Source organism: Chiloscyllium punctatum, chromosome 8 (genome assembly GCF_047496795.1).
Source record: "Chiloscyllium punctatum isolate Juve2018m chromosome 8, sChiPun1.3, whole genome shotgun sequence".
NCBI classification, from domain to species: Eukaryota; Metazoa; Chordata; class Chondrichthyes; order Orectolobiformes; family Hemiscylliidae; genus Chiloscyllium; species Chiloscyllium punctatum.
The window spans coordinates 25,826,281-25,852,206 of NC_092746.1; the positions used below are offsets into that span (position 1 = coordinate 25,826,281).

Here is a 25,926-nt window from a genome sequence, read left to right on the forward strand (position 1 = left end):
TCTGAGAGAGTGTGGCCCTCAGCTGAGGGACAGCATTGGATCTACAATTGGCCCCAGTCAGGTGTTGCATAATTAGGTTGTTGGCATATTTAATAAATGTCTCATTGAGTCTAAACCACTCTTCTGCTGAGATGTCATGTGGGCAACCTTCCACAATCTAGAGTACTAACAGCAGTAATGATTAGTGTTGGTAGATCAACCTAAAACATCCCAGATCATATCCAATTTTATAAGTCCCTGAGTAGTGGTGGGTACCACTGTCTCCCACTGAATGATGCTAACAGTTGTCTGGATTTTATCTAGGCAGTGCTAGCCTGAAAAGCATATTCAGTTCTACAAAAGCCACCGCTATCTGAGGTGAATGAAAAGGGAAATAATTCTAGTCAGAAAACTGTGAGTATGCCTTTAAATATTTATCAACGAAAGAGCGTACACAGCCTGTCAGCTTCTGTGCAAACAGGACCCAGCAGTTAAAAACCAGCAGGAGTCATAAACAGCAATAAGTATATGTGTGAAAGCTCATATCAGCTAGAAATACTAAAAAATATTGAAAAATCTTGTGAGCACAAAGCAGAGTCTTACCAAAGCTACAAAAGGAAAAAATATGAAACAAAACCTGTGATACAGTGACGATATTGGAAACACAATATGAATTAAGTCCCTTAGTGGAAGGTTGAAGCATGTTGCATGTAAAAGGAAAATCAAAGCTGATAAGCTAAAAGAAAGCATAAAATACTATTAAGCAAATGAACATTTTAGAATTGTTCAAAATATTGGGTAAATCAACAAGAAAAATTTTTGTTTAAAAAGGATAATTCTGTTTTTAAAAAAATAGATATCAACACAGTTCCCCATGCGAGAGTGTTGAGCAAGATTTTGATCTCATGGAGTACAGGGAGAACTCGCCATTTGGATACAGAACTGGCTCAAAGGTAGAAGAGAGAGGGTGGTGATGGAGGGTTGTTTTTCAGACAGGAGGTCTGCGGCCAGTGGAGTGCCACAAGGATCAGTGCTGGGTCCACTACTTTTCATCACTTAAATAAATGATTTGGATGTGAGCTTAAGAGGTACAGTTAGTAAGTTTGCAGAAGACACCAAAATTGGAGGTGTAGTGGACAGCGAAGAAGGTTACCTCAGATTACAACGGGATCTTGATCAGATGGGCCAATGGGCTGAGAAGTGGCAGATGGAGTTTAATTTAGATAAATGTGAGGTGCTGCATTTTGGGAAAGCAAATCTTAGCAGGACTTATACACTTAATGGTAAGGTCCTAGGGAGTGTTGCTGAACAAAGAGACCTTGGAGTGCAGGTTCATAGCTCCTTGAAAGTGGAGTCGCAGGTAGATAAGATAGTGAAGAAGGTGTTTGGTATGCTTTTCGTTATTGGTCAGTGTATTGAGTACAGGAGTTGGGAAGTCATGTTGCAGCTGTACAGGACATTGATTAGGCCACTGTTGGAATATTGCATGCAATTCTGGTCTCCTTCCTATCGGGAAGATGTTGTCAAACTTGAAAGGGTTCAGAAACGATTTACAAGGATGTTGCCAGGGTTGGAGGAATTGAGCTATAGGGAGAGCTTGAATAGGCTGGGGCTGTTTTCCCTTGAGTGTTAGAGGCTGTGGGGTGACCTTATAGAGGTTTATAAAATCCTGAAGGACATGGATAGGATAAATAGACAAAATCTTTTCCCTGGGGTCAGGGAGTTCAGAACTAGACAACATAGGTTTATGGTGAGAGGGGAAAGATATAAAAGAGTCCGAGGTGCAACTTTTTCACTCAGAGAGTGGTATGTGAATGGAATGAGCTGCCAGAGGATGTGATGGAGGCTGGTACAATTGCAACATTTAAAAGGCATCTGAATGGGAATATGAATAGGAAGGGTTTGGAGGGATATGGGACGGGTGCTGGCAGGTGGGACTAGATTGAGTTGGGATATTTGTTCGGCATGGATGGGTTGGAACGAAGGGTCTGTTTCTGTGCTGTACATCTCTATGACTCTATGACTCTATGACTCTAAGTAAATCTCTTAAGTAAGAGAAATAATGGTAGTTAAATATAATGACAATTGGGAAGATTTCAAATGATAAATGCTTTATACAGGGAATTAAACTAGATGTTATATAAAAGACAATTCATGCAACATAGAATTTCTTCAGGATTAGACCAGACAAAAGTTCTCCTTTGTAACATCTGGGGAGGTGGTGCCAAAATTCAGACCTGTCTCACAGACTAGTCAAGCAAAAGCTTAACATTGTCATATGGAATTATAACTTATACACAATGTCCCTGACAACAACATCACCATGTGTGGATAGGTACTGTCACAGATGCAGGACAGACCTAACAGAGGTGGGAGGGAATTGTCAGGGGTGTCCTTAACATTGACTCAAGGGCCTATGAAGTCTCACAATTACAGGTGAAACATGACTACTCCTACCGATTACCATGTACTGTCCTCCCTCAGTTGATGAATCAGTATTGCTCTATGTTGAACACTACTTGCAGGAAGCACTGAGGGTGGCAAGGGTGGCAGAATACATTCTGGATGAGGGACTTCAAAGTCCATCACTAAGAGTGTCTCAATAACATGAATATTGATGAAGCTGCTCGAGACCTGAGGGCCATGAATGTTAGATTGGTTCAGTAGCAGGTGTAAGGTGTACTTAATGTCATCCTCACCAATTTCCTTGCCACAAATGCATCTGTCCTTGAACGTATTGGTAACAGTGACCACTACACAAACCTTGTGGAGACAAAGTTACATTTTCACACAGAGAATCTACATTTTGTTGTGTGGCATTATCTCTGTATGAAACAGAATAGACTCAAAACAGATCGAGCAAATCAAAACTGGGCATCTATGAGGACCAGTTCCAATACCGTACAACCCAGATGGCCTCCTTCTTCAAAGAGCGCAATTTCCCCCCAGATGTGATCGACGATGCCCTCCACTGCATCTCCTCCACTTCCCGCACCTCCACCCTTGAGCCCTGCCCCTCCAATCGCCACCAGGAAAGAACTCCACTGGTCCTCACCTACCACCCCACCAACCTCCGTATACATCGTATCATCCGTTGTCATTTCCGCCACCTCCAAACGGACCCTACCACCAGGGATATATTTCCCTCCCCTCCCCTATCAGCGTTCCGAAAAGACCACTCCCTCCGTGACTCCCTCGACAGGTCCACACCCCCCACCAACCCAACCTCCACTCCCGGCACCTTCCCCTGCAACCGCAAGAAATGCAAAACTTGCGCCCACACCTCCCCCTTTACTTCCCTCCAAGGCCCCAAGGGATCCTTCCATATCCACCACAAATTCACCTGCACCTCCACACACATCATTTATTGCATCCGCTGCACCCGATGTGCCCTCCTCTATATTGGGGAGACAGGCCGCCTACTTGCGGAACATTTCAGAGAACACCTCTGGGACACCTGGACCAACCAACCGAACCACCGCGTGGCTCAACACTTCAACTCCCCCTCCCACTCCACCAAGGACATGCAGTTCCTTGGACTCCTCCATCGCCAGACCATAGCAACACGACAGTTGGAGGAAGAGCGCCCTAGGAACCTTCCAACCACAAGGGATGAACTCAGATTTCTCCAGTTTCCTCATTTCCCCTCCCCCCCACCTTGTCTCAGTCAAATCCCTCGAAATCAGCACCGCCTTCCTAACCTGCAATCTTCTTCCTGACCTCTCCACCCCCACCCCACTCCGGCCTATCACCCTCACCTTGACCTCCTTCCACCTATCGCATTTCCGACGCCCCTTCCCCCAAGTCCCTCCTCCCTACCTTTTATCTTAGCCTGCTGGACACACTTTCCTCATTCCTGAAGAAGGGCTCATGCCCGAAACGTCGATTCTCCTGCGCCTTGGATGCTGCCTGACCTGCTGCGCTTTTCCAGCGACACAGTTTCAGCTCATCCATGATGTATTGTAGGCCATTAGCAGTAATAGAATTGTCTGCTAACAGGATCAGCAACTTCAAAGCCCAGCCAATCCCCCACTCGATCATTACCATCAAGCCATCGAATCAACCCCGTGTTAATGAAAAATGCAAGAGGACATGCCAGGAACAACGCAAGGCATACCTAAAATGAGAAGTCAAGTTGGTGAAGTTGCCAGATAGGGCTACCTGCGTGCCAAACTGCATTACACAGCAAGTAATAGGCAGAATTAAGTGACAGGAACATCAATGGATTAGATTTAAGTTCTGCAGTCCTGCCACATTGAGCTGTGAATGGTGCTGGACAATTAAACAACTCACTGGAGGAGAAGGCTCCACAAATATTCCATCCTTAGTTTTGGGGGAGCTCAACACATGAGTGCAAAAGGTAAGGCTGAAGCCTTTGCAACAATCTTCAGCCAGAATTGCTAAGTGGTTGATCCATTTTGGACTCCTCAAGTGGTCCCCAGCATCACAGTCTTCAGTCATTAGAATTCACTCCATGTGATATCATGTAATGTCTATAGGCATTGGATACTGTAAAGGCTATGAGCCCTGACAACGTTCTGGCTATATATTGGAGACATGTACTCCAGAACCTGCCACATTCCTAGTCAAGTTGTTCAAGTACAGTTACAACACTGGAATCTATCTAACACAGACACAAAAAAAGGTGCAGGAATAGGCCATTTGAGCCTGCACCACCATTCAATATAATTATGGTAGATTAAGCAATTTCTATGTCCCACTCGCACTTTCTCTCCATACACATTGATCTCTTCAGCCTCAAAGGCCATGTCCAGCTACCTCTTGAATATATCTAACGAACTGGCCCTAATTGCTTTCTGAGCTAAAGAATCCCACAGGTTCCGAACTCTCTGAGTGAAGACATTCTTCCTCATTTCAGTCCTGATTGGCTTACCCCTTACTCGTAAACTGTGACTCCTAGTTCTGGACTTCTTCAATACCGAGAACATTCTAGCTGCATCTAGCCTGTTTAGTTATGTCAGGATTTTATATGTTTCTATGAGACTCCCCCTTCATTCTTCTAAATTCCAGTCAGCCCAGTCGATCCAGGCTTTCTTCATTTGTCAGTCCTGCCAACCTGGGAATCAGTCTGATGAACTTTCACTGGACTCCCTCAATAGCAAGAATGCCCTTCCTCAGACTTGGACACTAAAATTGCACAAAAAATACTTCAGGTGTAGCCTCACCAAGGCCCTCTATAATTGCAGCAAGACATCCCTACTCCTATACCCAAATCCTCTTGCTATGAAGACCAGCATGCCATTAGCTTTCCTCACTGCCTGCCTCACCTGCATGCCAACTTTCAGCAATTGTTCCACCCTGACACAACTGCCACCATTTAGATAAAAATTTACATTACTGTTTTTGCCACCAAAGTGGATACCTCACATTATCTTGCATTTGCCAAGAATTTGCCCACTCAGCCAGCCCATCCAAGTCATCCTGCAGCCTCTTAGTCTCCTTCTCACAGCATACACTCCCACCCAGTTTAGTGCCATCTGCAAATTTGGAGATATTGCATTCAATTCCTTCGTCCAAATTGTGAACGTATATTGTGAACTGCTGGGGTCCCAGCACCGAGCCCTGCAGTACCCCACTGGTCTCTGCCTGCCATTCTGAAATGGACTCATTTATTCCAATTCTCTGCTTCCTATCTGCCAACTAGTTATCTATCCATGTCAATATGTTACCTCCAATACCATGAGCTTTAATTTTGCTTATTAATCTCTTGTGTTGTATCTTGTCAAAAGTCTTTTGAAAGTCCAGATACAAATCATTCAGTGATTCATCCTTGTCCACTCTACTAGTTACAACCTCAAAAAATTCCAGAAGATTTGTCAAGTTTGATTTCTCTTTAGCGTATCCATACTGACTTGGACCAATCCTGTCACTTTCCAAATGTCACTATTACATCCTTAATAATTGACCTCAGCATTTTCCCAATCACCTATGCCAGGATAAGTAGCTTATAATTCCTCATTGTTTTTCTCTCTCTCTCTCTCCTTTTTTAAGAAGTGGGATTACAGTAGCAATCCCCCAGTCCATTGGAACTCTTCTAGAATCTATAGAATGCTGGAAAAGGATCATTAATGCACCCACTATTTCTCGGGTCACTTTATTAAGTTCTCTGGGATGCACAACAACATGTTCTGGGGGTTTATTGAGTTTTAATCCCATCAATTTCACCAATACCATGTTCTGTCTAATAAGGATTTCTTTCAGTTCCTCCTTCATGCTCCTCTGTTCCCTAGCATTTCTAGAGTGTCACTTTTGTCCTCCTTAATAAAGACAGATCCATAGTATTTGTTCAATTAATTTTCTATTTCTTTTTTGTCCATTATGAATTCACATGATTCTAACTGCAATGGACATACATTTGTCTTCAAAAGTCTTTTTCTCTTCACATGTCTATTGAAGGTTTGGGAGAAGATTTGTAGCTCGGGTGCTCATTGTTGTGGTTCTGTTCGCCAAGCTGGGAATTTGTCTTGCAAACGTTTCGTCCCCTGTCTAGGTGACATCCTCAGTGCTTGGGAGCCTCCTGTGAACCGCTTCTGTGCTGTTTCCTCCGGCATTTATTGTGGCCTGTCTCTGCCGCTTCCGGTTGTCAGTTTGAGCTGTCCGCTGTAGTGGCCGGTATATTGGGTCCAGGTCGATGTGTTTGTTGATAGAGTCTGTGGATGAGTGCCACAGACTCTATCAACAAACACATCAACCTGGACCCAATATACCGGCCACTACAGCGGACAGCTCGAACTGACAACCGGAAGCGGCAGAGACAGGCCACTATAAATGCTGGAGGAAACAGCACAGAAGCGCTTCACAGGAGGCTCCCAAGCACTGAGGATGTCACCTAGACAGGGGACGAAATGTTTGCAAGACAAATTCCCAGCTCGGCGAACAGAACCACAACAATGTCTATTGAAGCTTTTGCAGTCAGTTTTTATATTTTCCGCAAGCTTACTGTGCTTTTCTATTTTCTCCTTTCAAATTAAATCCTTTGTCCTCCTCTGCTGAGTTTAAAATTTCTCCCAGTCCTTAGGCTTGCTGCTTTTTTCTGGCCAATTTATATGCCTCCTCTTTCACTGTAACACTATCCCTGATTTCTCTTGTTAGTATTGTTTTAGCCACCTTCCCTGTTTGATTCTTGCGTCAGACAGGAATGTACTATTGTTGAAGTTCATTTATTTCTTTAAGTGTTCTTTAAGTGTCTGCCATTGCCTATCGACTGTCAACCCCTTAAGTATTCTTGGCCAGTTTATCATAGCCAATACATGCCACATATCAACAAAATTAGCTTTCTTTATGTTCAGGACCCTAGTCTCAGATTTAACTGTGTCACTCTCCAACTAATTGAACAATGTGGAAAATTGCCTGGGTATGTTCTGTATATAAACAGCAGGACAAATCTAACTTAATCAATTACCATCTGTCTTCTCTCTATCATCACTAAGGTGTATAAAAACCTGCTCTCTGATACTGAATTTGGATTCCACCAGGGCTACTTATCTCCTGACCTCATTCCAGCCTTAGTTCAAACATGAACAAGAGCTACATTCTAGACGTGAGGTAAGAATGCCTGCTTTGACATCAAGGTTGCATTTGATTGAATGTGGCATCAAGGAGCCTTCGTAAAACTGGAATCAATGAGACTCAGGAGAGAACCCTCCATTGTTTGGAGTCATATCTGGCACAAATGAAAATGATTGTAGTCATTGGAGGATCAGTCATCTCAGCTCCAGGACATCTCTGCAGAATTTCCACAGGGTAGTGTTCTACACTCAACCATCTTCAGCTGCTTCATCAATGGCCTTCCCTTTATCATAAGGTCAGAAGTATGAATGTTCACCGATGATTCTGCAATATTCAGCAGAGTTCACAACACCTCAGGTACTGAAGCAGTCCATGTCCAAATGTGGAAAAACCTGAATAATATCTAGATTTGGGCTGAAAAGTAGCAAATAATATTCATGCCATACAAATTCTGGGTAATTACCATCTTCAACGAGAGAGAATTGAACCATCACCTCTTGGTATTGAATGGCATCACCATCACTGAATCTACCACTACCAGCATTCTGGGGGCGGGGGGGGGGGGGGGGGGGGGGGGTTGGGGGAGGGGTGGAGGTGGTTTACCATTAATCAGAAATTGTACGGAGTTAGCTGTCCAAATACTGTGGCTAATCAACTGGGTCAGAGGTAGGAATACTGCAGTGAGTAACTCACCTTCTGACTTGGTCCACTACTTTTCATAATTTATATAAATGATTTGAATATGAACATAAGAGGTGTAGTTAGTAAGTTTTCAGATGACACCAAACTTGGAGGTGTAGTGGACAGCAAAGAAGATTACCTCAGATTATTATGGGATCTTGATCAGATGGGCCAATGGGCTGAGAAGTGGCAGATAGGGTTTAATTTAGCTAAATGTGAGGTACTCATTTTGGGAAAGCAAATCTTAGCAGGACATATACACTTAATGGTAAGGTCCTAGGGAGTGTTGCTCAATAAAGAGACCTTGGAGTGCAGGTTCATAGCTCCTTGAAAGTGGAGTCGCAGGTAGATAGGATAGTGAAGAAGGCGTTTGGAATGCTTTCCTTTATTGGTCAGAGTATTGAGTACAGGAGTTAGGAAGTCATATTGTGGCTGTACAGGACATTGGTTAGGCCACTTTTAGAATAATCCGTGCAATTCTGGTCTCCTTCCTATTGGAAAGATGTTGTGAAACTTGAAAGGCTTCAGAAAAGATTTACAAGGATGTTGCCAGGGTTGGAGGATTTGAGCTACAGGGAGAGGTTGAATAGGCTGGGGCTGTTTTCCCTGGAGCGTCAGAGGCTGAGGGGTGACCTTATAGAAGTTTATAAAATCATGAGGGGTATGGATAGGATAAATAGGCAAAGTCTCTTCCCTGGGGTCGGTGAGTCCAGAACTAGATGGCATAGGTTTAGGGTGAGAGGGGAAAGATATAAAAGAGACCTAAAGGGCAGCATTTTCATGCAGAGGGTGGTATGTGTATGGAATGAGCTGCCAGAGGAAGTGGTGGAGGCTGGTACAACTGCAACATTTAAAAGGCATCTGGATGGATATATGAATAGGAAGGGTTTGAAGGATATGGGCAGGGTGCTGGCAGGTGGGACTAGATTGGGTTGGGCCAAAGGGTCTGTTTCCATGCTGTACATCTCTATGAGTCTATGACTCTACCCTCTACAAGGCACATGACAGGTGTATGATGGATTACTCCCCACTTGTCTGGATTAGTACAGATCCAAACATAGTCAAGAAGTTTGACACGATTCAGGACAAAGGTTGATCGATTGGCATCACATCATTGAACATTAACTCTCTCTCTTACTCTGGCAGTAGTGTGTACCACCTTAAGATGCAATATTAAAATTCACCAAGGCTCAATAGACAGCACTTTCCAAACCTATGATCAATTCCATCAAGAAGAAAAAGAGCACTCTATACAAGAGGACACCACCAGCTGTACATTCCCCACCAGATCACTTATCCTCTTTACTTGGAAATATATCACCATCAGTGGCACAGGGCTACAATTGTGGAAGTCACTACCTAACAGCATGTGGGTCTACAACTGGCCTGCAGCAATTGAAGAAGACAGTCCCTGACTATTGTCTCAAGGGCAACTAAGGATGGATAGTAAATGCTGGCCTGGCAGCAATGTCCACTTCCTATAAATGAACTCAGAAAACATTAAAGCAGACACCCAATGCAGAACAAACACATACATTTCTTTACTTTTCAGGTCAATTGCTAATCATTTTATTAAATGACAGAATGTAAGACAGATACCTTTGTCAATGTTATAATATATTTTGACAATCACTTTACATAATTGCATAATGGAGAGAGCAAGATTTAACAATAGAATGTAACTTCCTGGAGTACCTGTTGCCAAATTTATTAATAGCCTTTACAATTTGTCAGAATTTTGTGCTTCTTGTGATTTACATTCAGAATTAAATGGAGATAGAATTTGGGTTAGAATTGTGTCTTTCATTTCTGTTACAATCAGAAGATGATCTTCCTTTGCAAAGAACTATTCAGATAAGCTGAAACTCAAAAATGGGACAAGAGAATGATGGGAACAGAAAGCCAACGTAGCTGAAGAAGTCCATTAGAATGTGTTAACTTTCTAATATGCAAAAGCACCAAACTATCATGGTAACTCAACAGAAAACACCTTTAACTCCTTCGGCGCTAGAAGTTACTGTTCCAGATGTGATTTAAAGAAAATACATGGAACAGCAGCAACATCCAGCTTTATTGTGCCAACTTTTGTAAGAGAGTGATATATTTTCAGCAAATGCACCAGTCATTCCACCTGAAGATTAATATTGTGAATGTGTACATAGAGGTTATCAACATATAGCAAGCATCTTTGAAAGAAAACCATGAATGACAAGGACTGAATAATTTTCCATTTGCAGTTAAAGTATGATGGCAAGTATATTTTGTGGCATCCAGTCTGAACACAGCTTGAATATACTTGTAAGGTCTTCCCCTTTCCACCTAATTAATTATGCAACAAATAGGATGTCTGCATTTCTTAGGGAATGTTGTGACAAAGTGTTCAGCACCTTCGCGCTACCACACCTTTGGTACCACACTTAAAGCCAAGCTATACACATTTCAGATTCTGCAAACCAGGAACTAACTCTAAAATTATGGTGTTTGACATTGAAAGTGTCCCAGTTTTCAAAACAGAGATCTGGAGGTGCTGGCAGAGAGATTGATGGAGAGGATGGCAATCCTTTTTCCTGATGACTGCGAATGAAGACTACACCAACATAACCAGCCAGCCCGAACTGAAATTGCAGTATAGATCCCATGTGTAAAGGTATACTGACAAGTGCCACAAGAAGGTCAATGATCATTGCTGCTCTGCAAGGGCATGTTCCACCATCTTCTCACTACAACCTCACAGCCACGGGATAACACTCAGCCTAACACTGCGACTACACCCCCATCTCAACAAAGCTAATTGACTACAACCCTTAGTATTGAATGCATCAGATCTACTCAAGAGTTCTTCACTGCCTCATCCTACAAAACCAGTAACCCCTTCTGCTATTTCTGCCTCCTACCTGTCAACCTTTCTGAGAGGTAATCTATGGCTAATCTGAACCAGAGCTGACAAAGTTCATACAGGTCAATGATCATCCAACTAATTTCAAACTTGACACTGGGGCAAGTGTTACTATTTCATCTGAAAATAATTCCTTGATTGAGGAGTTTTAAATTATAGCCTTCTGTTCTAAAGTATGTTGACGATACTCAATTAGTTCAGAAACCAACTATTAGTGACCTGTTTAAATTTACTGAACAAGAGGAAGAATTCATAGGTCTCAGAAGATTGTTTGCCAAAGAGTTAAAAAAAAATAGAAAGTACTCCATTTGAACTTAATTACATTAGTATCCAATACCTCCTCCTGAGTGACAGGCCAGAAGATACTACTTGTTACATAAGACCATAAGACATAGGACTCGAAATTAGGCCATTTAACCCATCAAGTCTGCTCCACTATTCAATCATGTCTGATAAGTTTCTCAACCCCATTCTCTCAGTTTCTCTCATAATCCTTGATACTCAAGAACTTATCTATCGCAGTCTTAAATCTACTCAATGACCTGGCCTCCACACCCTTCTGTGGTAATGAATTCCATAGATTCCCCACTCTCTGGATGAAGAAGTTTCTCCTTATCTCTGTTCTAAAAGGTCTTCCCTATACTTTTAGGCTGTGCCCTCAGGTCCTAGTCTCTCTGACTAATGGAAACATCTTACCACATCTACTCTGTTCACGACATTCAATATTCTGTGTGCTTCAATTAGATCCCCCCTTATCTTTCTAAACTCCATTGAGTATAGACCCAGAGTGCTCAAATGTTCCTCATATGTTAAGCTTTTCATTCCTAGGACCATTCTAGTGAACCTCCTCTGAACACGCTCCAGGGCCAGTACACCCTTCCTAAGATTTGGAGCCCAAAACTGCACACAATACTCCATATGTGGTCTGACCAGAGCCTTAGAAGCACACCCTTGCTTTTATATTCCATGCCTCTCAAAATAAATGCCATCATTGCATTTACCTTCCTAACTACAGACTCAACCTGCAAGTTTACCTCGAGAGAATCCTGGACTCGAACTCCCAAGTCTCTTTGCACGTCAGACTTCTGAATTTTCTCCTCATTTAGAAAATAGTCCATGCCTCTATTCTTTCTAGCAAAGTGCATAACCTGACACTTTCCCATGTTGTACTCCATCTGCCACTTCTTTGCCCACTCTCCTAACCTGTTCAAATTCTTCTGCAGCCTCTCCGCCTCCTCAATGTTACCCTGTCCCTCTACCTATCTTTGTATTGTCTGCAAACTTAGCCAGGATACCCTCAGTTCCTTCATCTAGATAGTTACTGTATAAAGTGAAAAGTAGCGGTCCCAACGCTGAGCCTTGCGGAACATCACATGGCTTTAGAACAAATATTTAAATGTCTTCCAACCACAGATAAATCTTCAAAATCTGATCATCGGATATCTTTGACACTACAATCACCAGGAGTTAGTAGCAGGTTCTTGATACAGTCAATTCAGCTGTTTTGAAGAAGCAGTACCAAAACAGCACAGTCAGCTTTACTGTGTATGATTGATCCTGATAAAACGATGATACCATCCAAAAAACATACAAGCAAAAATGGAAGAATCACACACGAGTCTACATTGTTACAGCAATAGGAGGGGAAGATTAATCCTTCCAGAATACAACTACCTTCTGTAATGCAAGTTAACGACCTTGGAACGGAAATACATTTTCAACAGTGACATCATTACCAGCGAAAATCTTCAACAACAAATATCTTCCAAAATGTGACAGTGACCTGTGCCAGAATATGTTGTCCTCAAGCAGAATTTCAGCCCAGCAAAGTCATCAGCCATTTATAAAGTCAGACATTTGTTGGGAGATGAGGCAGTGATAAACCTACTTTATATATTTGAAACAATCGTTATGAACACTTTAAGAACTAGTAAAACATGTTGAAGAAAGTTTGTTTAAGGCAGTAATTACTGGAAAGCATTAACTGAAGGACTTTTCTTAGGAGGAGCTAATCAATGTGCCATACCAGTATATGTTTCAGTGATTGTTTTTTAGTGTTAGCATGTAGCAATATAGTAATGTGTACTTACTCTCAAGTTGAATCTGATGTCTCATGAAAGACAATCATCTATTGTAAATGTACTGTAATTAGTCACCAGGTGATATGTCATTAACCTTTACTATTTAATTAATTTTGCTGAGATGTTGTTTGGACATCTTTCCCCACATAGTATCAGTTGCCTTAATTAATATCAGCAAGAAGTTTTACTGGTGGTGAATCTAACATGTCCCAGATCATATCTGACATTTTAGAGCTGTATACATGTATTTTGTGAAGATATATAGAAGAACAAAGGCGTTGACTCTGTGCCTGAAAACTACCACGAATTATTATGTGTGAAAATATTAAAGATGGTGGTGCTGTGCATAATGTCCCCAGCATGGTTTACTGGGTAGCAGAGACATGTGGTGGAATGTTTCCAGGCTGTGAATATCATGGGCAGGTCAGTTGTAGGGATTGGAGGCAAAGGAGACAATAATTGTGAAAGGGCACAATCAACATTTAAGGCTGTGAGACAATAGAGCTTTGGGCACTGCAGGAGGTTGGGATCAATGATGGTCACCAATACCCTGAATTCGAGGTGAGAACACTGTATCACTAAGCTATAGGCCTAGGGCTCGGAGAGTAATGTGTGGAGATGAAGAGTTAAATATGAGTGTTGGATAGGAAGGTGGAAAGACTCACATCTAAAAGGAGTTGCCAGGCACAGTAAGAAAGGAGAGAACATGAAGTTTGTGCAGTCACTTATAAAATCACCTGTGATTACTGAATCATGGTGATTACCATAGCAATGTGTGACAGTTCCCACAATTTCGTTGAGTTTCCCTGAGGCAGAGTCAGTGCTAAGTCCGGGCTGTAGGCTTTTTCAGCATAGCTGGCTTGCGCCAAGTGCAGGATGTTATATACTATACACAGGTTGCGTTGAGAGTATTATATCATAATGCAGCTAAATTTCATCTGTAGAAAAGGATTCCACTTGGTCTTTGTGATCATTGGCACCTCTTAGAAGTCTGTGAAAGGTATCCTGTAAGATGACATGAATCCTATATCCTTGTTAAAGCTCCAGTTCCTGCATCATTTCAAAGGCCTTACAAGGATGGCTGCTGGGAGTCAATCAGCAGCCTTGAAAACACAGAAAGTGTTGTCATTACACAGCTCCCTGACTGAGCTCAATGCAGTTCAATGAATAAAATGCAGCCTGTTCTTCTCACCACAGTGTTCCTCCACAAGGTGAGTGTCCAATGCTTAGGTCAGTCTGGGGAAGTCTTGCAGTACAATCCAAGCAGAGTGTGCTGCATACTCCTTACACATTGTGTCCTGCATAACTGGAACAGGCAAAGCATGGATGTGATGAACGCTGAACAGCTAGGAGAGTAGCAGCAGTCTTTTGAGGAAGAAAGTAAGGACATTGAGTAGGAATAACATCACCGTCACTCTGATAGAGCAGTGTCATGTGTAACAAGCTAGATAGGACTTAACTGATAGCTGCTTTCAATATGTCGATTAAGTCCTGTCCAGCTTGTGGGTGAAGAGATCAATCATTGACTGTAAATTTGTTCTTGCTCAAAAGGAAAATAGATCTTGTTTCGTCCCAGAAACAAATGAAGCTTTTTACAGTGTTGTCCTTTCACTTTCCCTGTTATTTAATAAAAGTTAATATAAACAACTGATGCTGCCATATTCAAGAGCAAAAGATGTTATGCTGGCATAGTTGTTAAGGAAAGTGAAGTGGTGCTAAGAATGGGTAGCTTCTGTAACTTCATCATGTGGCTGCTGCTGATAAGACAGATGAAGATTTGAAGTGCAAATATATTTACATATGTGGAGTGTCACCCGAGGCACCTATATATACTCAGAAGTTTTCCTTTTTAGTTGCATTCCACTATATCTACTGTGAAGGTCTATTTCTGATTGGCAACATTTAACTTCGTATTCAGCTGGACCTTAACTATAATACTAGAGGTTAGAAACCCCAAACACCTTGGTGATAGTGAGCACTTCCACCAAATACTATGAGATAATGTGAGAGCAGTGAGGTACAGCAGAGAATTGTATAAGCTAACCCTCTATGAAACTCCTGAAATTGACACTAATCCAATTTTTGGAAGAATTCAGCCTAAAGTTAATCAGTGAGAAACAGGGAGGGAACTAAGTTCCAAGAGGAGATAGTGGAGTGGAGAAACCATTTTGTAAAAACGTTACGCACGTTGACAAAAAAATTGTAAAAGCAAAAGTAATTTGAGATGCAGCAATGTAATTACCTCAGAGTATGTGTCATTGCATGCACTTTTCTTTCTGCAATGTTACTTCCAAACTGTGGGACATGATATCATCAAGATCTTGCTGGATCTTAAGGGGCAGCTTATTGTCACTGCTGGAACTAAACTAGACCCCAAAGAAGAGAAGGTTATAAAAGTCAGACTGCATATAAGTTGGATGTATTGCCAGGATCAGACAGTGTCCCTGGCAGGGCTGGGTGGAGGGAGGTCTCCTGTTATCTTGTCAGACCGCAGCTTGTCACATAAAAACCACCAGGTTAGCTGGATGTCCTGGGCCTCCTCCTGAGGGGGCACTAAGCCGGTTGTAATATAGCGGAGAGAGAAAAAAGAGGTCCTGGAATTGACATTTATTGATTACCTAAGGGCCTCAATAGACTTAAGGGTAAATGGGTTGCCTAATACCTTTACCATCTCTCATAAAATGGGAGAAAGAGGTAGAGGTCAGAGGGAAGTGAGAACAGGGGGTTTTGTTGCCATGTTGTATTTTAATAGCTACTTCTCATCTGCTAATGCTTAAAAATACAGCCTCTTTTATTTTATCATTCCAGTCACCATTTTATATTCCCAATAGTGGATCCAGTCAAGAACCTATCACAAATGCAGTGCTCTAAATTTGACCAATGTGGTGATGAGTAAGTTGACACCCAAATTCAGAAATTATGGAATCCTGTTCGATTATTTATATATATATTTCATTACTTATGAGAGAAGAAACAGATGGTTTGGGTTTTTCACCTGATTGCACACGTGGATCTCTCATGTTACAATTATTGCCAGCTTCACATCATGAGCTGGTAAAATGATGTTGTTTTCACGCAGCAAGTTCCTTTTTTAGTTGCTATTATTTTTGCTACTGTGTAAAGCTGTGTCACATATTAATGTGGACGAGATTAAAAGAGTACTCCTCTGGACATGAGCTATAAACCCGAAGGCTCCTTCACGTTGCAGCTGAGCAGCTCTTACAGTGCTGCGTGAAAGCCCGCAGATTAGCGGTGCTTAGAAGCAGTAATTTGATGCAATTTCAGACTGCTTGAATTGCTGTCTAGTGTCAGTGTAGGGCTCTGTTATTCCAGCAGACCTTCTCATGCAGTTTCCTTCCACACTTGCCTTTAGCTCAGCTGTGGTCACTAATAGTCTTTGTATTGTTTTAATGCTGGTTTTGTATAGTCAAGCTTGTCGAGTGCAAAGAAAAAGACCAGCCAGAGGGCGAATTCACCACAGTTAGAGGTTTAATTCAGATCTGATACTTCACAGTGTGCTGTGTGAAGAAAATAGACAAAGCTCAAGAGGCACTGCTCTATTCATCTATATAATAGTAATTTTTTTTGCCACTGGAGAGTCAAGAAGATCTGTACAGCTTGGTCCAGCTTTTACTAGCATTGAACGCAATGCTTCTGGGTGAGTTAATGTGAGAGAATAACAAAAGACAAGAGCTGCAACATGAAAGCTATCATTGTTTCTTTAACTATGCTGCTTTCCATCACGCTTTCACCTAGCTAGCATAATACAATTGCAAAGTGTGATAGACTTGAATGACAAAGAGGTAGCAGTCTGGTCATAGCGTATCTTTCCTTGTAGACTACCGACCCTAGTTTTTCAGTGCCTCCATTAGAATTCAATGCTTCCGTGTCTTAATTGAATGATTTTCTTCCTTGATTTAACGGGTTTGCAAAAGAATCTGTATCACAGGATTACATTGTTTGATTTCAGTATATTTTAATGAATGCAATGATGACAAATGTGAATTTGTCATTTGCTATTTACTATTGTATTCTTTAGTTGGAAATTCTGCTCAGATGGTGACTTCATAGCTGCGTTTACTTTTTGAGGGCACCTTTTGCATTTTTTTTATGGCACTTAATGACCATCTTTTGGGTTGACTACACTTATAGTTTATACATATCTATTCTCAGTGTTATTGATTATCTTTTTAAAAGATGTGCTAAAGCTGCAGGTAAATTTCATTGATCCATGACATGCAGTGCAGTGTTTGGTGGAATATTTAAGATTTATTCGGCTCTAAGTAAAGAAACAACAGTTGCCGGATTTGTTTTTGTGTTTAATACTGATTTCTCCTAACATAGAAAATATAGCTACTGGAATATCAAATTATCTATTAATGTTATGTATTCCGCCCATAAATATGTGTACATATGTATATATATATAAAACACACAAGTCTTACGTGTTCTTGTAGCGAGGAGCCAGAGTTAACAAAGGTTACCATTAGCTAAGTGAATCCATCACTTCACATTGCACCCCAATACTTTAAACGGGCAGGAAATCTATTTTTATTGCATTTTTGTGTGTTTATGTAAGAAAAATTATACAAGTGCTGGGAAATGAAAAATTACAGTCGTGCAGCACACTGATTGGGTCCTCAACTTCGAGAATGACATTTTCCATTAGAACTGAAATTAAGTCTCTGCTACTGAAGCTGTTGTCTGTTTGCTGATTTCAACACACATCAGTATTTTTCAACATCTTCAATAAAAGAAATCAACTGAGTTATAAACTGCAGATGTTGAAAACATGCCTGATAATTATTGTCTGGTACATAACATACGATGTCATAATGTAGCAATTTTCCAGTAACATATTTGCAAAGCAGATTTGCTAAAAGGTATTGTTCTAAAATACTTCATGATGACTCTAAAAGAGAGAATTTCTTAAAGAAAAATGTCCCTGGGTGCTGCGAAACAGACTGTCTTTTCTTTCCTTATTTTCACACCACACATCAAACTTAAATGTAGTTAAAAGTTGAGTATATGCCAGTAGAAAACTTATTCAAGCTGGTCAAAGGCATGTCAGTTAGGGCTTAGAGAGTCATAGAGATGTACAGCACAGAAACAGACCCTTCGGTCCAACTCATCCATGTCGATGAAATATCCTAACCTAATCTAGTCCCATTTGCCAGCACCTGGCCCAGATCCTCTAAACCCTCCCTATTCAGATACCCATCCAGATGCCTTTTAAATGCTGCAATTGTTCCATTCTCCATCACTTCCTCTGACAGCTCATTCAATACACGCACCACCGTCCGTGTGAAAAAGTCCCTTAGGTAACTTTTATATCCTTCCCCTCTCACTCTAAAATTATGTTCTCTAGTTCTGGACTCCCCCACCCCAGGGAAAAGACTTTGTCTATTTATCATATCCATGCCCCTCATGATTTTATTAACCTCTATAAGGTCACCCCTCAGCCTCTGACGCTCCAGGGAAAACAGCCCCAACATATTCAGCCTCTCCCTATAGCTCAAACCTTCCAACCCTGGCAACATCCTTGTAAATCTTTTCTAAATTCTTACAAGGTTCACAACATTTTTCCAATAAGAAGGAGACCAGAATTGCATGCAATATTCCAACAGTGGCCTAACCAATGTCCTGTAAAGCCACAACATAATCTCTCAACTCTTATGCTCAATGTTCTGACCAATAAAGGAAAGCAAATCATACACCTTCTTCACTATCCTATCTACCTGTGACCCCACTTTCAAGGAACTATAAACCTGCACTCCAAGGTCTCTTTGTTCAGCAACACTCCCATGGACCTTACCATTAAGTGTATAAGTCCTGCTAAGATTTGCTTTCCCAAAATACAGCACCTCGCATTTATCTGAATTAAACTCCATCTGCCACTTCTCAGCACATTGGGCCATCTGGTCCAGATCCTGTTGTAATCTGAGGTAATCCTCTTCGCTGTTCACTACACCTCCAATTTTGGTGTCATCTGCAAATTTACTAACTATACTTCCTATGTTCACATCCAAATCATTTGTATAAATGACAAAAAGCAGTGGACCCAGCACCAATGGTCACTGGCCTCCAGTCTGAAAAGCAACCTTCCACCACCACCCTCTGTCTTCTACCTTTGAGACAGTTCTTTATCCAATTGGCTACTTCTCCCTGTATTCTGTGAGATCTAACCTTGTTAACCAGTCTCCCATGGGGAACCTTGTTGAACACCTTACTGAAGTCCATATAGATCACATCTACCACTCTGCCCTCATCAATCCTCTTTGTTACTTCTTCAAAAAACTCAATCAAGTTCGTGTTACATGATTTCCCGCACACAAAACCCTGCTGACTATCCCTAATCAGTCCTTGCCTTTCCAAATACATGTAAATCCTGTCCCTCAGGATTCCCTCCAACAACGTGCCCACCACTGATGTCAGGTTCACCGGTCTATAGTTCCCTGGCCTTTCCTTACCACCTTCCCTAAATAGTGGCACCAAATTAGCCAACCTCCAGCCTTCCAGAACCTCACCTGTGACTATTGATGATACAAATGTCTCAGCAAGGGGTCCAGCAATCACTTCCCTAGCTTCCCAAAGAGTTCTACGGTACACCTGATCTGGTTCTGGGGATTTATCCACCTTTATGCTTTTCAAGGCATCCAGCACCACCTCCTCTGTAATATGAACATTGTTCAAGATGTCACCATCTATTATCCACATTCTATATCTTCCACGTCATTTTCCACAGTAAATACTGATGCAAAATACTCATTTAGTATCGCTCCCATCTCCTGTGGTTCCACACGTAGGCTGCTTTGCTGATCTTTGAAGGGCCCTATTATCTCCCGAGTTACACTTTTGTCCTTAATGTATTTACAAAATCCCTTTGGATTCTTCTTAACCCTATTTGCCAAAGCTATCTCTTGTCCCCTTTTTGCCCTCTTAAGTATACTCCAACTGCCGTTATACTCTGAATTCATTCAATCTCTCCTGTCTATACCGAACATATGCTTTCTTCTTTTTAACCAAAACCTTAATTTCTCTAGTTATCCAGCATTCCCTATATCTACCAGCCCCCCCTTTCACACGAACAGGAATATACAGTCTCTGGGTTCTCGTTACCTAATTTCCGAAGACTTCTCATCTTCCCGCCGTCCCGTTACCTGTGAACATTTGCAACCAATCAGCTTTTGAAAGTTCTTGCTTAATACCATCAAAATTAGCCTTCCTCCAATTTAGAACTTCAACTTTTAGATCTGATTTATCCTTTTACATCACTATTTTAAAACTAATAGAATTATGGTCGCTGGTCCCAAACTGCTCCTGCCTTATTTCCCAAGAGTAGGTCAAGTTTGGCACCTTCTGTAGTAGATACATTCACATACTGAATCAGAAAATTTCTTGTACACACTTAACGAACTCCTCTCCATCTAAACACTTAACATGATGGCAGTCCCAGTCTATGTTTGGAAAGTTAAAATCCCCTCCATAACCCCCCAATTCTTCTTACAGATAACTGAAATCTCCTTACAAATTTGTTTCTCAATTCCGTCTCACTATTAGGGGGTCTATAATACAATCCCAATAAGGTGATCATCCCTTTTGTATTTCTCAGTTCCACCCAAATAACTTCCTTGGATCTATTTCCAGAAATATCCTTCCTAAGTACAGCTGTAATGCTATCCTTTATCAAAAATGATTTGGAGATGCCGGTGTTGGACTGAGGTGGACAAAGTTAAAAATCACACAACACCAAGTTATAGTCCAACAGGTTTATTTGGAAGCACTAGCTTTTGAAGCTCTGCTCCTTCATCAGGCAGCTGTGCAGCAGAACCATAAGACACAGAATTTATAGCAACAGAATTGCAGTGTCATGGAATGTAATATTAGCTTACATCTTTCATCTTTTAGAATGATCAGGTTAGTTTCGGTTCCTTCGTAAATAAATTCCAGAACTTTTTAAAAATTACATTCTCAAGACAACTTTAACAATAGGTGCTATTTCAGCTCAGATAATGCATTGAAGGTCTGAGGTTAAAGTCTGTGTCCCAATGTTATTTCAAACCAATTCTATTTCTAAAGTGGCATTGACAGAATCTTGCATGGATTTATGCAGTTTTTGAGCAAAATTAAATGTAATTCTGCAAGTACAAATTCACCCCACACAGCTGTATGTGTACACGTGCAGGGGAGACTAAGTGAGTGTATGCATGTGGGTGTGTTTGTGGGATGTGAGTGTCTGTGAGAGTGTGTATGTGTGTGTGTGAGTGTAATTAGGTATAAATCTGTGAGAGGGTGCATGTGTGGGTCTATATGTGTGAGCATATGAGAGACAGTTTGTGTATGAGAGAGAATCTGCAAGAGTGTGTGGGTATGTAGGAGTTTGTGTGCCTGTTCATGTGTGTGCTTCTGTGCATATGTGTGAGAAAGTGTATAGTGCAGTGGGGTCACCTGTAGTGTGACATGAACCCAAGGTCCCGATTGAGGCCATCCCCATGAGTAGCAAACTTGGCTATCAGCCTTTGCTTGGCCACTTTGTGTTGCTGCTGGTCCCAAAGTCTGCCTTGGAGGATGGTCACCCAAGGCTGAATGTCCTAAACCACTGATGTGTTCCCCGACTGGGAGGGAACACTCCTGTCTGGTGATTGTTGTGCGGTGTCCATTCATCCATTACTGCAGCCTCTGCTCGGTCTTATCAATGTACCATGCTTCAGGGCATCCTTGCCTGCAGCGTATGGGATAGACAACGTTGGCTGAGTCACATGGGTACCTGCCATGTACATGGTGGGTGGTGTCCCCATGTGTAATGGTGGTATCTGTGTTGACACTCCTTCACGTCTTGTAGTGTCCACTGTGACAAGGTTGTATGGTGTTGTCCTGAAGGCCGGGTTGTTTGCTGCGAACAATAATCTGTTTGAGGTTTGGTGGTTGTTTAAAAGCGAGAAGTGGCGATGTGGAGAAGAACTTAGTGGGATGCTCATCCTCATTGATAATGTGTTGCAGGCTGCGAAGAACATAGTGTAGTTCTTCGGCTCCTGGGAAGTACTGGACAATGAACGGTACCCTGTCGGTTGCAGCTCGTGCTTGTCTCCTGAGGAGGTCATTACATTTCTTGCTGTGGCACGTCGGAACTGGAGGTTGATGAGTTGAGCATTATACCCTGTTCTTATGAGGGCATCCTTAAGTACTTCCAAGTGTCCGTCACATTCCTCGTCATCTGAACAGATCCTGTGTATGCGTAGGGCTTGTCCGTAGGGGATGGCTGTTTTAATATGTTTTGGGTGGAAGCTGGAGAAGTGTAGCATCATGAGGTTATCCATGAGTTTGCGGTGGAGTGAGATGCTGAGGTGCCCATCCTTGATGGAGATGCATGTGTCCAACAGTGAGACAGAGACTAAGGAGTAGTCCATGGTGAGTTCTTTTGGTGGGATGAAACTCGTTGATGTCACTGTGTAGTTGTTTCAGTGACTCCTCACCATGGGTCCAGAGGAAGAAAATGTCACCAATATACCTGGTGTATACTGGTTGGAGGTCCTGCATAGAGAAGAAGTCTTGTTCAAACCTATAAATGAAAATGTTGGCATATTGGGGTGCAAGTTTGGTCCCCTTGGTTGTTCCGTGTGTCTGGATGAAGAACCAGTTGTCAAAGGTGAAAACGTTGTGGTCAAGAATGAAGTGGATGAGTTGATGGACGGTGCTCGGAGATTGGCAATTGTTGGTGTTGTGTACTGAGGCTGTTGCTGTGATGCCACCATTGTGGGGGATGCTGGTGTAGAGTGCTGAAACGTCCATTGTGACGAGGAACATTCCTGGTTTGACTGCTCCATGGGTGCTGAGTTTCTGTAAGAAATCTATAGTGTTGCAACAGAAGCTGGGGTCCCCTGTACAATGGGTTTCAAGATGCCATCGACATAGCGAGAGAGGTTCTCACACAGCCCTGCACGAGCACACGTATAGGTATGTGGGGAGAACTTGTACTTGCAAAATTACATTTTATTTTGCTCAAAAACTGCATATATGATTCTGTCAATCCTACTTTAGAAACAGCATTAGTCTGACCTAACATTGGGACAAAGACAGACTTTAACCTTACATCTTCAATGCATTATCTGAGCTGAGATGGCACCTATTGTTAAAGCTAAATTGAGAATGTAACTTTAAAGAAGTTCTGGGAATTACATATGAAGGAACCAAAACTAACATAATCATTCTAAAAGATGAAAGACTTAAGCTAAATTTCTTTAATATTACTTTCCATGACACTGCAATCCTGTTGCTATAAATTCTGTTTCTTATGGTTCTACCCCACAACCACCTGATGAAGGAGCAGCGCTTCGAAAGCTAGTGCTTTCAAATAAACCTGTTGGACTACAACCTGGTGTTGTATGATTTTTAACTTTATAAAAAAACTCCACTCCACGTCCTCTCTTGCCCCCTTTTATATCCTTCCTATAGCATTTGTATACTGGACCATTAAGCTGACAGTCCAGTCCATCCCTGAGCCACATTTCTGTAATTGCTATGATATCCCAGTCCTACATTCCTAGTCATGCCCTTAATTCATCTGCCTTCCCTGTTAGGCCTCTTGCAATCAAGAAAATGCAGTTTAATTTATCAGTCACCCCTGTTCCATGCTTTGTCCCTGCCTGCCCTGAATGACTCACTTCTTTTCACAACCGTAGCAGTCTCAGATTGATCTCTTTCCTCACTATTTCCCTCGGTCCAATCCTACCCCCCACCCACCTGACAAGTTTAAATACTTCCCAAGCATCTCTAGCAAATCTCCCTGTCAGTATATTAGTCCCCTTCCAATTCAAGTGCAATCCGTCCTCCTTATACAGGTCACTTCTACCAATGACCCAAAGTTGTGAATCCTTCCCCCAGCTCCTCAACCAAGCATTTATCTGCTCTATCCTCCTATTCCTACCGTCACTAGCTCATAGCACAGGGAGTAATCCAGATATTACTACCCTCGAGGACCTCCTTTTTCAATTCTTGCCTAACTTTCTATATCCTCCCTTCAGAATCTCTTCCTTTTCCCTTCCTATGTTGATATTTTGGATGTGTACAATGCCCTCTAGCTGGTCCCTCTCCCCTTTGAGAACATTCTACCCTCTCTCTGAGCTATCCTTGATCCTAGCACAGGGAGGCAACACACCATTCTGATTTTTTGCTGCTGGCCGCAGAAATGTCTAACTATGCCTCTGACTAGGGAGTCTCCTATCACAATTGATCGCTTGGAACCCAATGTCATTCTCAATACCAGAAACTTGACTGTTCATGCTCCATTCCCCTGAGAGTCCAACACCCCCTATATTTTCCAAAACAGCATACTTGTTTGAAATGGGAATAGCCACAGAAGACACCTACACTACCTACCTACCTCTCCTATATGTCCTGGAGTGAACCCATCTACCTGACTGTATCTGTGGCTTTTCTCCCCTTCTTGAATTGTCATCCATCACACCCCTAGCTCTTGTAAATTCCTTATTGCCTCTAACTGCCACTCCAACTGATCCATGCAATTGATAGGATTCGCAACCAAAGACACTTCCTGTAGACATAATCATAAGTAACATGGAAACTGTCCCTAAACTCCCACGTCTATCACTCTACTGAAGGGCACCTTTGCACTCTCACAATCTACAAACCCAGAAATTAGCACTGTTCTAAAAAAAGTGCTCCAGACTAACCTCGTACTTATGGTTCATACTTGAAAAATTTAATCAAGAGACAGATCTCAGTAAAACATATAAGATAGAACCCACTCTACTCACTGCTGTTGACTTAAAGCAAGGTTACACTTAAAAACTGTGCGCTCTCCCACACAGGTTCCTTCAAGGTTGGCTGTGAATTTCGCTGTTTGTTATTTTTCCTAGAGGCACTCTGATGTCCAGAGATACATGAACTCAAACAGCAAAGGCAGTAACTGTGCAGATTCACTGCTGTGTTAGACAGCAGTGTAGGTTTCTTTCTCTCTCTCCCTCTCTGACTATGTGGTCCCAGCCTTTTGTCTATCTTCCTTCTTTTAAAAGTGCCGTTGTTTTGATCTTTCTTTCCCAAAGTTGCAAAACAATGCAACAGCACATAAAACAGTTATTTCTGCTCTGGGATTTGAGGAAATCACCCCCAACACCTAAAACATGTCAATAAAAAGGAGCAGCTCTTGCAGCCACATATTTTTCCTACCCTCCATCTTGGATTACCCAGAATCCACTGTCTTTTATGGAGGGCAATTCAATCAATTTGTTCTTGTTAAAGTTTGAAGTAAAATAATTAAACCTGATAGATTATGGTTACAGCGCCAGAGACCCGGGTTCAATTCCCGCCTCAGGCGACTCTCTGTGTGGAGTTTGCACATTCTCCCTGTGTCTGTGTGGGTTTCCTCCCACAATCCAGAAATATGGAGGTTAGGTGAATTGGCCATGCTAAATTGCCTGTCGTGTTAGGTGTAGGGGAATGGGTCTGGGTGGGTTGCGGGTTGGTGTGGACTTGTTGGGCCGAAGGGCCTGTTTCCATACTGTAAGTAATCTAATCTAATTATTTTTACATTAAATAACATTTCTATAACAGTTATAAATGATAATTGTTTCAAGAAATATGTTTGTTTAAGATCACAAATGATCCAAAGTGATCTTCAGCTCTAAGGGTTGTTAGCACCAAAATTAACCCCTGACATATTAATACTCTGAATATCTCCAATTTTACTTTCAATTTGAGTAGTGCCTAGATTTTAACCCAATAAAAGATTAAAAAGTTGGA

At 41.8% G+C, this 25,926-nt stretch overlaps 1 protein-coding gene across 2 annotated transcripts in view; it reads left to right on the top strand.

Annotated features, from left to right (window-relative positions):
• The window catches only part of LOC140480421 (zinc finger protein 385D-like), a 1,040,629-nt gene that overhangs the window by 383,806 nt on the left and 630,897 nt on the right, over positions 1–25,926 (top strand). Inside the window, exon 1 of one of the 2 annotated variants that reach the window (XM_072575256.1) lies at positions 16,519–16,825. The exons of the other annotated variant lie outside the window; for it this stretch is intronic. Within the exon in view, the coding sequence (XP_072431357.1) occupies positions 16,816–16,825 (10 nt within the window). The 5' untranslated portion in view covers positions 16,519–16,815. Of the gene's footprint in view, positions 1–16,518; positions 16,826–25,926 lie in introns of those variants that run through there. 2 annotated transcript variants of the gene reach the window in all.